Source organism: Sander lucioperca, chromosome 8, assembly GCF_008315115.2.
Source record: "Sander lucioperca isolate FBNREF2018 chromosome 8, SLUC_FBN_1.2, whole genome shotgun sequence".
NCBI lineage: Eukaryota > Metazoa > Chordata > Actinopteri > Perciformes > Percidae > Sander > Sander lucioperca.
Window position 1 is genome coordinate 27,935,076 of NC_050180.1, and position 14,244 is coordinate 27,949,319.

The 14,244-nt window shown below is 38.3% G+C and overlaps 1 protein-coding gene across 4 annotated transcripts in view; it reads left to right on the forward strand.

Moving 5' to 3' along the window:
* Positions 1–10,297, forward strand: part of veph1 (ventricular zone expressed PH domain-containing 1) — a 102,108-nt gene extending 91,811 nt beyond the window's left edge. For 3 of the 4 annotated variants that reach the window (XM_036004087.1, XM_036004088.1, XM_031290726.2), the window contains 3 exons: positions 4,992–5,128; positions 8,200–8,253; positions 8,616–8,798. In XM_036004087.1, the coding sequence (XP_035859980.1) occupies positions 4,992–5,128; positions 8,200–8,253; positions 8,616–8,798 (374 nt within the window). Of the gene's footprint in view, positions 1–4,991; positions 5,129–8,199; positions 8,254–8,615 lie in introns of all 4 variants that reach the window. The other variant, XM_031290725.2, reaches the window with a different exon arrangement.
* Positions 10,298–14,244: the final 3,947 nt, after the last annotated feature.

Here is a 14,244-nt window from a genome sequence, read left to right on the forward strand (position 1 = left end):
TAAAATGAATGCGAGGAAAATTACTTTATGAACTTGATTTTAAGATTTGTATTTGTTCATTATATATTTAATCTAGTCACACATTTGAATCTAGAGTCAATATTAGGTTTGGGTATTGTTTGGTTTGGATACCGGTGCTAAAGCGGTACTTTTAAAACGGTACCGGTGCCTTAACGGTGCCTGAACCGATACTTTTTAAGAAAGTTAAAAAAAAAAGGAGGGTACTAAACAGTTGGCGACATTAAAGTTTGGCTTGTTTATTGCTAAGGCCATATCGTCAAAATTAAATGATTTAATAATAATGTAATCACTGTAACAATAACTTATTTCACTAGTAAATAGCTGTTGAATGACAAAAACAACGACCAGATGGGAAAAGGGCATTTAACAACAACTTTGAATGCACCATGAGGCTGTAAATTACCAGTTTCATGGAACGCACCGTCTGTGTTTTTCCGACAACAGCAGCTGCAGATTGTTACATTCCGGTGTCGGAATCCTCTACAGTGAAATACGGTCACACTTTACACCGTTTAGTGTTAGCTGTCAGCATTGTAACTGTGTTTAATCCAGCTACTGCAGCGATGTTTCTGTTGCCTGTAACGTCTGTTTCAGAGCATCCGAGAGAAGCGCAGACATATCAGTGGCTCCAGAATGAGGCACCAAAATCCGCGTTGCTATTCCTGCAGCAGCAGGATGTGTTACCCTTAATCTTAATAATCGCATCACGATTAACTAGGGCTGAACGATTAATTGCATTTGCGATAATATCGCGATATGTTAAAACGCGATTTCCTAATCGCAAAGGCTGCGATTTGGTCACGTGACTGGAAAGGGCTAATCAGTCTGCACACCGCAGAAAAAGCATCAACTCAACACGCTCCCTATGCCGTACCTTGAGCTGATTTCTGTCATTCAAACAACTGAGTTGTAGTTTAAAACGTTTACAGCCATTTTAATAAAATGAAGGGTTTTATTCTGGCTCGAGTCCATACATGCAGTTAATGGATACACGAACGCAGAACTGAAGGCTCGGTTGGCAACGATTAGCTCTGATTAGCGGTTAGCTCCGGTTAGCGGTTAGCTCCGTTATAAAGATATGAGTGGAGGAGCTGCCACTGAGAGGGGTAACAACCAGACTGATAAATGACGTTCGGGGAGCTTTCACAGCAGCGTGGCCGCGGTGTTTCAACGGTTTTATTAGTACAGTTAATCCCACGGCAAGAACACCAGCAACTAGCTAACGTAACGATAGCCTCTCTGAGCAAGTGCACACGGCAGCACGCAACTTCACGAGGGGGAGGGGCTGGAGGCAGCTCCTCTGTGCACTGTAAAAAAATACACGTGTGTGTGTGTACTATATACTATATTTTTACTTATTTAACTGTCTAGTGTGTAATTGTGTGTTGTTCATACTATAAAATGATTTATTGTTTGTCTTTGTTGAATAATACAGAAGACAAAGAGCTTAAAAAAATAATTGAATATCGAATCGCAATCGCAATATTTGGGAAAAAAATCGCAATTAGATTATTTTCAAAAATCGTTCAGCCCTACGATTAACGCGTTAATGCTGACAGCCCTATATTTAACTAATGCTACTTTTAATGTTTTATTAGCAACCTACCCGAGCACGTTGCGTCCGAGACCGGCCCGGCCCGACACATTAACTGTAATTATGAGCCCGAGCCCGATTTAAACCGACATTTTTTTAATACGTGGGCCGTTATAACTGACATTCTCAACTACAATTCAGAGTTGTTTGAACTGCAGAAATCTGTTTAGAATAATGCAACAAGGATGAAGTCTGTACACTGCGCTGTTTGTTTATTCAGAATGGAACGGATCGCAAATGGATCTGAATGAAGAAACGTTAAAAAAAAGAAACAATGATGAACAACATATTGTTGTCACTGCCCACGACTTGTTTAAACTGCTTCCATACCTCCGACTTTCCTCCACACTTGCTCAAAGGTAATTCTCCTGTTTTTCTTTTTTTCTTTACATCTTCAAGCTCCATGTTGCACTTAAGATACACAATACAGCACAGCAGGCCCGGTGTGATGCGTGCGAGAGGAGGAGACTCCGCGCATGAAGTGCTGCATTTTATAACTGCAGCCTAAATTTTGTACACATTTGTTACTTTTATATAGCTTATATATACATATTTATAATATTTCTGATTATGGCATAGCTTTCTCCCCACCCAATTAGGCTAAATAGGTAATGGATAAAAAAAAACAAAAAATGCTTGATCAAGGGTCCGGCCCGGGCCCGGTCCGGCCCGAGGATAGTGGCGGAAATAACGGCCCCGGCCCGGTCGGATTCGGGCTTGGGCCGAGAATCTAAACTCTACCACACATTAATACACAAACGTACTCATACATTATGAAAGGCAAACCAATTGACACATACGGACATGAAAGGCTTTTTCATGTTTGGACCTGATGGCGTAATTAGGCTTGTTTCGAGGGACAGCTGTTTCTACTAATGATTTGTTTTGGACACTTGACTCCTGACACATTGAGATCTGATTGAATGCAATGCTCAGCGGACACCTATCACCTATATTTGTTTGTGACTTAGTGTGTGCATTAATAAGAATGTAAAATGTAAATGCTTTACTCCCAGGATTGGGAGACCTCATCCAGTCATACTCAACAGCCAATAATCTAACTACTGTTGCTACTGTTAAATGTATGGATGCACCACTTTTATCTGTAAAACAAAAGGGTCAATTCACTTAAATTACTAAAACAAAAGTCTCACTTACCTGTAGTGATATTTAATCTTAGAGAAAATTTGGGTTTTATTTGCCTAATAATATAAAATGGCTAGATAACACAAGAAGTAAGTGAGAACTGTAATGACATTGGGTGACCTGATCCTTCAAAAGAAAGATTAATAAAGGAATCAATGTTTCTGTTATGCAATGCATAGCATGGTGTTCTTTATTATGTTGTATTGTGTAATGAACAGGGCTGCAGTTTAGGATTATTATTATTATTATTGATTATATACTATTTTTTAATTAATCAGTTTATAGTTGTGTCTATCAAATGTCCAAACATACAAATAAATGTCTATAAAAAGTTATCGGACCCTGAAATAATGACTTGTAATGCTATACAAATTAAGTTTGGCCCTCTGTCAAAAAACTGAAAGGTATTTGATTTACAACTATGTGAAAACAGATGACCTTTTGTTTGGCGTCAGGCACCTCTGTGAATCATCTTTCCAGCATGCCCACACATTCACACACTGATCAGATTGCAGTAATCTTTGTCTGATTGACTTATCATCGTGGATACAAAGAGTGGCTTTGTTTGGTGGTTAACATCTGAAGTCCTGGTTTACTGGCACCAAACCTGAACCAGCCAGAACATCTCTGTGTTCTGGTCTGGAGATCACAGTCTCTCAGAGTACACAGTCACACATATCAAACAATCAGTAGCTGAAAGATAACCTGTGATCACTTTAATTAATCCATTTCATGTTGGTCAGAACAAAATAAGCAGGTTGTTTGTATTCAAGAAAAACACCCATAAACATAAACACAAAAAACACATGCATGCAATTATAGATACACACACACACACACACACACACACACACACACGCTCTCTCTCTCTCAAATCGGTACTTGATCCAACTCAGTGCAGGATGTTGATGTGAGTGTGAGTGTTTCTAATCAGACCTGTCCAAACTCGACTGTGGGAGTTCACCTCTGTCTGATCACACACAAAATGCTTTTGCTTTGATTTAAACTGAACAACTTATTAATGTTGACTAGAAGTTGATAAGTTCAAGTTTGTTTGTATCCCACAATATAATGCAAATAAAAGTGCTTTGGGGTTATACAACATTACAACTAAGAACAAAAAAACAGGAATAAATAAAAGTAAAGGAAATTGAGAACAGAATAGGATTAATGATGTAAGTCTCAGTTCTGCAGGGGCTGCGCTGTGCTTTAGATGCACATATGCTAATTGTTATCCCACTTTATCTGGAGAAAGTCATGGGGATAAGAAAAGGGCAGGTGCTTTGTGACCTGAGAGATCATTTTCCAATGACAGGGGTCTCAACGTAAATTACCTGGAGGTCATAAGCCAGGTTGCTTATTCCTAGAGGGATGCGATTAAACACTTGGTGGTGTTTTTTTAATAAATAAACACTACATTTAAACTGTATACACTTCAAAGTTGAGCCATATTGCTCTCCATGTTTAGTAGAGTAATGCCACTGAGATTGTTTTCCTGAGAACGACAGCTTTCTCTTTGCAAATGAGACAGGAAGTGGTCACATTAAACTCCAAGAAAAAATAATCAGTTGTCCATCTCTACTGCAGTCTGTCCTCCAGGTCAATATTTCTTTTGGGTTCAAAAGGAGTTATATTTTGATTTTGTATAAATTAAAAGGTCTTTTATGCTCTGATGTAATAGCCTTGCTAGAAAATGAAATGATTACTGTAAACTAAAAGAGTGGGGATAAATCCAAATTGGAAAAATAGAAATTTGCAAGCCAGATGTAAAAATAAATCATAACCATTTAGGGAGTCTTATGAAATTGTCTCGTGGGCTGAATCTGGCCTGTCCTGTGGTATAGCAATCAACTCACAGAGTTGAGAAACTTGCTGGTTACTAGTTGGTTGCAAAACATGCCACATTATTTATTTCACAACCACCATTTTCACTTATTATTTACCTTTAGGGCTAGATTTTCTGGCAACATAGCTCATGAACACAGTGCTGTTCAATGGCAAATTAAAATCTCAAATTTCAGACCCCCACCGGCTCATGAATGCTTCATAGTGGCAGACCTTTCAGATCAATCTATTGACGGTCAGCTGTAATGCAAAGTAAATTGGCAAATCATAAAAAAGCTTTTATTTTATTTTATTGCTGTCTGTCTTTCATTCTTTTTATTTCGATTTCTTCCTTTGTTTCTTTCTACCTCTCTGTCAACCGTCCTGTGTTTGTGTGGCCCTCTAGTTGTGAACCAGGAGGGACAGCCTCTGATTGAGGGGAAGCTGAAGGAAAAGCAGGTCCGCTGGAAGTTCATCAAGCGCTGGAAAACCCGCTACTTCACCTTGGCAGGAAATCAACTACTCTTCCGGAGAGGCAAATCAGTACGTAGCCAATGAAAATGAAACCTCACACACGTACACTGTCCCTGGCACATAGAAAATCTTCATTTACGCTCTGTGTCATTTCAATCATGATGAAACTCTGTATGAAACAGTGGAAATCTCATCATGTGATAAGCTTAACTGTCCCTCAGGAGCATCCGGTGAATCAGCCTCTAACAAACCTTGGCCCCGGGAAGCACACTTGGGGTACTCCCAAGGCAAGCATGACGCTGCAAGAACATGAGTCACTCTCACCCACTATAACTCAAAGCAGATAGCATTACGCACAAGTAGCAAACACAGTGCAGGAGGTACTGCCTCGTACAGTATGTGTGAGTAAAAAAAAGATTTTCATCTGAGCAAAGGTGAGGTTGCAACAACACATTTTTTTCTCTAACTTCCCTGTGTTTGCTAGTACCTTTCTGTAAGTCATCTACAAGAGTGAAACAACTAATTACAATTGAAATAATTTCCACAGCCAACAGGAGATTGGGTGTCTTTAGACATGTTTATACAATCAGCTCCCCAAAACTCGGCAAGGCACGACATCCCAGATGAATATCTGGAAATAGTAGGATATTCTGTGGTGGTTGAAATGCAGAAGTAGAGTTGAGCTCTCTCTTTTTTTTTTACTCCTAACAATAGTCTTTGTACTCCTGTCCAGATGGCAATGGATTCCTCTCTTTTTGCAGCAGCCACAAATTGGAAAGGTTTTGTGTCTTTGTTCTCAGAGCTCAGTCTATCTTTGCCAGTATGTTCTGGAGGTAGTTGGTATGTTGTGAAAGACCTTTTCCCAAATGGGGAGTGAGATGAAGAACTAGGGCTGCACAATATGAGGAAAAGCTGCGATGTGCGATAACATTGTTTAATATTGCGATGACGATATGACTTGTGATAAATATTCAAATGTGAATGTTAGCTATACTGTTCCCATGTCTTAGTGCTTTAATAGGTTCTTTGCGAACCTAAACATTGAATAGCCTATTCCCACTGAATAAAGAAATCAAATAGATACTTTTTGACATGCTTTTATTGAACAAATTACACATAAATGAGGCATTATAACTATAAGAAAGTAACGTTTGACAAAAATCTTTTAAACTGACCTTTGTTGATCTGAAATGAAGACAGATTCAGCAACTATGGAGACGTATTACGCTTCGCGTCGTCTCAGTGTGTAAACTGTTTTCCCTTATTCATCGTGTCAGGCTGTCTGTTGCGATGTGTTCATCGCGCTAGTTCATATCGCGATGACGATGAAAATTCGATGTATCATTCAGCCCTATTAAGAACCAAAATAATGTGTTGTTTCTTCCACATTGAATGATCAAGCAGCTTTTGCACTGAGAGGTTTGAAACATTCCCCAAAACCCCACAAATATTCTATTTGTTATTTTATATATATATATATATATATATTGAAAGATGTGGCACATCCTGTTTTATATTAAGTCCATGTAAAGGAAGTATTGTTTTTTTGTTTTTGATACTGAAATCATCACCATCCAGTCAGCCATTAGTTTCCATTTATTACACTGTTGATACACCTAGAACTTGCTTGTGTTGGGTAATTCAGTATAGTTAATGTGTCGTTTTATATTTTTGTTAGTGGAACTTATCATATAAATGCTGGCCGCTTAGCTATGGTGCATTCACTTGCTCTGAGAACCTCCAAAGTCCAGCATGTCATTTATTTACAGGGTGATTTGATTTGTCAGAAAATAAGAGCAGGATAGACACAAAAAGCAAACATGCACATCATGAAAGGGGTAACTTGACAGCCCACAAAGTGGTTCTATTCAGCAGCCTGGCTTCATAGCAGCAACATTGTCTCCTAAAATGCAAGTTGTCAAATGCAATGAAAGAATGTATAAGTTACACATTAAAGATACAAAATACTACAACAAAAAGTTAGTGAGGTGTGTTTAGTTTAAGTATTATAAGACTATGTTACACTTATACTTTCTGGTTAGGATATTATTTTCCATAGGCCATATGGCTAAAATCAATCAAATGTCCATTTAAATCACTGTATGAATCCACTGACATGAATCTGCTGTGGGAAACATCAGACCCTCAGCACAGCCAGCCAGGAGGTAAAACTGTGAACATGTCTCACACACACACACACACACACACACACAGAAAGGATGTGGGCAGTTGCCATGAGTGTTACAGTATGTGGTTTAAACCACATAACTAACGATGGAGTAAGAAGACTTGACTGTGGTGCAGTACATACACACACAACTACTTATCCTCACGCTTACAAACACACACACACACATTCAAAATTACGCTGTGCAACGGAGCTGGAGGATTTAATGTTCCTGCCCTGGAGAAGCAACAGAACAATGAAGTGTAATTGTTCATTCTGTGAATGTTTTTTTCTGAGGTAGTACACACTGCAAACAACACTGTGACACAGTATTATGATGCTGAAATCAGGAAGCTACATCTGACAGAGTGGTATTGATATGCTTAAAATGTACAAAGAGCTTTTTAATGTGGCTGAAGATAGGTTTCTTACTGCTTAGTACTGTGAGTATTGTACTTGAATACAATTTTAAGTTACTTGTACTTTACTTGAATGTTGCCGTTTTGTGCCACTTTCTAGTTATTCAGCAGGTTAACAAAACACAAGATCGTCTTATAAAAGATGATACATTTTAATAGCGTAAACTTCCAAACTATATAAATAGCTCACATTTGTTCCACTTCAATCAACAGCAGCATTAAAATGCTACCAACATGTTTATGCATCAGTAATAGTAATCCAATAATATAAATAATAACATTGACATAAACAACATGCTGGAATTTTACTTGAAAAATACAAAAATAAAAATGAATGAATAAATGAATGAATGAATAAACAAAATGGTATTGCTATTTATACTCAAACAAAAGATTTAAATATGTCCTTCACCAATGACAAATGCACATAACTGTTAATAAAGTACAGAATAAAGAACTATAATAAAGAATATTATAAATATCTCATTTCTTAAGCCTGCATTAGACTTATATGCTTATTATTTTGTGTTACTTCTCTTATGTTGTCCCCACAGAAAGATGAGCTGGATGACATCCCTATTGAGCTGAGCAAGGTGCAAAGTGTCAAGGTGAGGAGTTACATTCATACCGTCATCATCCTTCAAAAACCTGCTATCAAAATCTTTTAATCTTCACCACTGATCATGTTTTTGCAATATTATTAGTCTCATGGCTGTGGTTTTTAGTTTTTACAGGTTACATTGTCGTCATTTTAAAGCTATTAATATCATCTGATCATGTTACAGTGTACTGTGGGTAGTGTCTAAATCATCCCCAATCAGAGTTTATTTGATTTAAGAAGGCAGATCACATCCCCAAATACTATTACAGCTGGACAATAAATTACTGTAAAGTCCGAAACATGGGGGCTACATAAAGTTGATGTTTAAGTATGAGTTTGTCATCTTCTTCTCCTCCTCTTTCTTCATAGGTGGTAGCCAAAAAGCGGCGTGATCGGGGCTTGCCACGGGCCTTTGAGATCTTTACGGACAGTAAGACGTACGTGCTGAAAGCTCAGGATGAGAAACACGCTGAGGAGTGGCTGCAGTGCATCAACGTTGCTGTGGCTCAGGCAAGAGAGAGGGAGAACAGAGAGGCAACCACCTACCTGTGAGAGCAACACAGTTAACTAATGAGGACACATACTGTACATGTGCAGACTATACATGCCATGCATACAAACTCATACATACACAAACAAGTATACACTGAGTAATATTTTGTTTATAATATATTGTTATGCAGTATTTTTCTTTAAATAAACCAGCAATAAAAGACTGTATGGTGTATATCCAACCAGAATGAAGGATGTTACTGTTACTCACTGTTACACCATGGACTCATTGATGCATCTACAACTGTGGACCATCATAAATGTATGTTACATTATATAAGTGTTAAAGGTTGAAGTGACACATGATCTTCACCTGACTGGATACAGTATGGACATTTCACCTTCTTCTGCTTGAGCCCAGACACTACTATGAGCTTCAACAACCAATCAAAACCAGCATCTGTGGAAACTTGGGATTTGATGAGTTTAATGATGCATGATAATTGACATGTATTTGAGGCCATAGTATTAAGCAATAAAGACTTCATAGAAGCACAGACCTCATAAGGACTTGAAGCAATAATGACACTGAACGGTTTCTCTTGGAAGGATAAGGAAGAAGAGCCTAATGGACAGCAGATGGGGACGGCATTCAGTAGCCTACTCAAATAATGTGTCCATCTGTGTAAGAGAGAGTATGATGTAACCTTAAAGGAATAGTTCAACATTTTGGGAAACACGCTTCACTTTCTTGCCAAGAGTTAGATGAGAAGATTGATATGACTCTTGTGTCTGTACACTAATTATGAAGCAACAGCCAGAAGACAATTAGCTTAGCTTAGCATAAATGCAGAGGGAAACAGCTAGTGTGGCGTATTGAGAATTATAACATCAGTAGGCTATAAGCTGCAGTTGATTTCAACATATTGACCTACGGACGCATACATTGAACATTTGACCAAGGGAAAAACATTGCTGAGAACATAAAACTCTTTAAAGGTCTCCTTAATGTGTTATATTAACAGGATATTGAGCTGGGGAGCAGAGAACCCTGGGAACATAGATACGCTTCCGCTGGTTGCCTGAACCAAGAAATAGTCTCTCATATATCCCCCTGTAATACCACAACTTCTCAACCTTTAGACAAAGCCAAGCTAGCAGTTCCCCCGTTTCCAGCGTTTATGCTAAGCTATGCTAACCAGCTTGCTATCTTCATATTTACTGTATAGACATGACAGCGATATTGATCTTCGTATCTAACTCTTGGCAAGAAAAAAAGTGTATTTCTTAAAATGTGGAACTATTCCTTTAGTGTACATATTGTTTTAATGTAGAATATATTGAATCCAGTGTTTTAAAATAATTTGTATATGATTTTTTTATATTTTTGATTTATATTGTTATTTTCATCACTAACACAACTTTTTCAGTAGGCAACAGCTCAAGTTGAGTTATTTAAAAATCAGAACTGTTTTCTCCAACATAAAAGAGCACCTTGTTTGAAGAAAACCCTATTTTCTGTTTCTGCTGTTGTACTAAAGTGGCTTATGAAGCAAGGCCCCTAAAGCTGCAGACACACTGACCAGACGGCCGACCCTCGGCAGAAAAGGCAGTTGGACTGATCAGTCTACCCGAGTTGGTCAAAAAAGTTCCTCGGAACACACCAAAGCGACGAGACGCAATAGGTCTCCATAACAGCAGGCGGCGCTAATCTGTATTGTCGCCCAAAAATAAAAACCGGCAGCTGATTGGACGAACGCGTCACATGGGTCTGGTTTCTCCGGAAATTCAAAGACAGGCTGTCTTGGCAGCTTGTTCAGAATACAATCTCATATTGTACTAAAATAGTTCACCGAAACGTGTTTCTGAAAACATTTTAAGCGAGAAATAGGCCATGCAGTTGCTGAATCCGTCTTCATTTCAGATCAACAAAGGTCAGTTTAAAAGATTTTCGTCAGATTTTGAGAGACTCTAGTCACGCTCATTCCACTCCCCGTTTCCGGGTTAGCACTCTACCAATCAGATGGGTCATTTGAATCCGACTGCCGGCAGTGCTCGTGCCGCCGATTATATATGTCAAATCGGCCAAAATGTAGGCTGACGGTCCCTTGGACGGACAACGGCACGGAACACACTGAACAGACTCGAGTCACTGACCTCGCCAGACTGTCCAACGGCATTGGTGTGTCAGCGCCTTAAGAGTTAGTAAAGTGGTCAGCTTTCAGTTTTTTTGCAATCTCGATACTGTATGGACCGGGCTATTTTTGGCTTTCCTGAACATTCAGTCAACCTTTATTTATCCTCGAGAGATCATTAAGGGGAGACCCTCATTTACAACGTCATCGAGTCAGAACAACAACACAGAAAGTACAATCATAAGAAATATGGAAAGACAATAAAACATTCAGAATTGGAAAATTATTTGATACATTTGGATAATAGGGATGCAAAGGAAAATACAACAAGAAACGATTGCAACAATTCACTCCATGTTTTACAAGGAGAAGTGTCAGCTCAACTGTTTCTTAATAGTGAAGTTTAAACCACTGGTTTCTAAGAAAACATTGAAGTAAATTAGTGTTGTGGATTTAGAAACTGTGCCAGTTCAGTCATATTGATTTCACGATTTAGTGAAAGGTTTTAAGACAGTGAGAGACTCGCCATCTCTGTCATTTTAAAACAGGCCCTTTCCAAAGGTTACAGTTTTAAAACGTGTGTGTGTTTTGTGGTATTGGGTTTAAACTGAGAGATTGAATAAGGTGGAAGTGAACATCTGGCTGTTAACATTTGAGCTCCAGTTTTTCCTCTGATTTCAGAGGACTGAGACAGTCTCAGTTTTTACATCTTTACAACACCTGAAACAATCCCAGCCTGTGGCAGTACATATGTAGAGCACTGTAACTCACCAACCAGGATGCAGATGACAGACATGTCTTGACCCAGTTAAGCTTTGAACTGCCTGCACCACACATTCACAGTCGGCTGTGGCAAATCAATTATTATGTATGACTTTGATCTTTATGTGGATCCACATAAAGGCGTGAGTCTGCCCACAGGTGGAAGCATTGCTCTCTTCTTTAGTATCTAAAGCTTTTGGTTTTGATTGAATAAATTAAATGCAATGTTTGGAATATCTAAGAAATGCCTAAGGTGGTCTAAATCGTAACTGGTGTGACAGACAAGCACATTTTCTTAACCCTTAACTTTTCATCTAGCGCCACTATCAGGTAGACATTTTTATTTTATTATGACCAAATACCTTTCTATACATTCCCACTAGCCTCAGTTGTACTTTGTTTTTAGTACTTTAGTATTATCAAATGTTAGCATGCTAAGACACTAAACGAAAATGATGAACATGCTAAACTTCAGCATGTTAACATTGTCATTCTAAACACGTTAGCATGCTTACATTAGCATTTAGCTCGAAACACCCACGCTAGCGCGAACTCATCTAGTTTGATCACATCAGAATTAGGATAACCATCGCTGTCCCTTTTAACGCTTATCCACTATCACTTGTCCTAAAGCAAACAAGCTTATGTGTCAGGTTTAGCGCCTCAGGACATTTAGTTATATAATACATCTATACTTTCTGGCATTTCTCTTATGGCAAACCCTACCTATCTAGGAAATTCAGCTAACTGGAACAAACAAAGGTATTTGTTGTGCTAAACTACACACAAACACACACACACACACACACACACACATATTACTTGACCATAGTTGCTGGCAAGCAACTAGGAAATCCACGGCCACTCATAAGTTCAGAAAGTCCTCTACCTCCTGCTTTAAATCTACCATGAAGCTGACTTTACCCTTTTCAGCTGCACAGTGTTGATTTAGTTGTATTTGAGGTGAATGACTGATCATATGAACGTCAGCGTTGTCTAGAAGTAACAATATGAACGCTCTCAGCCATCATGCTGCCATGTGGGCCTAGTTTCCAAGCCTCGGGGGCCATTTACAGCCAAAATGAGCATTTGTTTAAGGGTACTTTACTCGAATGAAATATTATCTGTAGGCAGCTGTGTAAATAGACTGGAAGATAGATACTGTAGCATGTATCTATCTATCTATCTATCTATTTATCCATCTGTCAGTATGTCTGTCTTATCTGTCTATCTATCTATTTATCTGTCAGTCTGTCTGTCTTATCATTCTATCTGTCTATCTATCTATCTATTTATCTGTCAGTCTGTCTGTCTTATCTATCTATCCGTCTATCTGTCAGTCTTATCTATCTATCTATCTATCGATCTGTCTGTCTTATCTATCTATCCGTCTATCTGTCAGTCTTATCTATCTATTTACCTATCTATCTATCTGTCTACCTATTGTCTCACACTGGACAGTAGTGAGCTGTACATCACATTTACAGGTCAGAAAGCAGATGTCAGAATGGAAACAATGCTGTAGATTTCAACAATTGCACACACTGCAAATGTGAAGATGAGTGTTTCTGAATGTAAAAAAAACCCATTTTGAGCATAAATAGCAGCCTTATGTAAAGAATCATAGAAAAGGCTTTTTTACTTTTTACTTTAGTCGTTAAATTACATTTGATTTTATGTTTGATTTTTGATATACGGTCAATATTTATTTTTACAAGCGCAATTGTAACTTTTCAATAATTTTTGATTAGATTACTGAAACAATGAATGTCGCCTCTGTGTCTTCCCTTTCCTCTTCCATTGCTTTTATATTACTGTACTAGGAATTACAGTAATACTGCAAACATATGAGTGCTGTATTTTATTGACAGTTAAATTGGTATTGTTATGGATTGTAAATTTTCGTGTTGCACCTTTTGCATGTCTGACACTTCTCTTTTTCCTGACAGAATTGTACAATAAATCTCTACCAGTGAAATCTCTCAAGTCTCTCTGTCTGTCCACATCTGGGTTTGGTTTTGGTCATTTGAAGTAATAAATAAATGAATACAAATATGATAATTAAATACTTTTAATAATGGTTTCCTGGAGCCTCGCAAGAAGAAAAGGAGACACTGATTTGAACAGAGTACTGATTGTTTTTGTGCAAGACCAGCTTTAGCTAATTTGTTGAATTCCCTTACCAGTTGAATTCCCTTATTGGACTGACCCACTGAGCCTTGCCCACAGTGATAGGCCAAAATCATCTATCTGTTGCTTCAGTGCTCTCCTGAGAGGATGCACACACACAAACACTGACAGCAGTATACTAAAATTATTCCATATGAACATACAAATTAAACCAAAACATTCCTTCCTCCATGCTTGTATCATGGTACCATTTGTGAAATCCAAAGCGCTTTCTCTGACTCCAAACCCTTCAGATTGGATCTTTCTCCCGCAGTCATTCTTTTTTGATTGTTGTGATCCAAAACCAGCTTCACACATCAGCTGAACTGAGGCTGACAAATCAGATTACTTGGCATTCCCAAAGTTCCACTATTTTCCAATTTCAAGCATTCAAAAGCACTTGAAGAGACAGATATGTTACACAGGAATGGAAAAAAGGC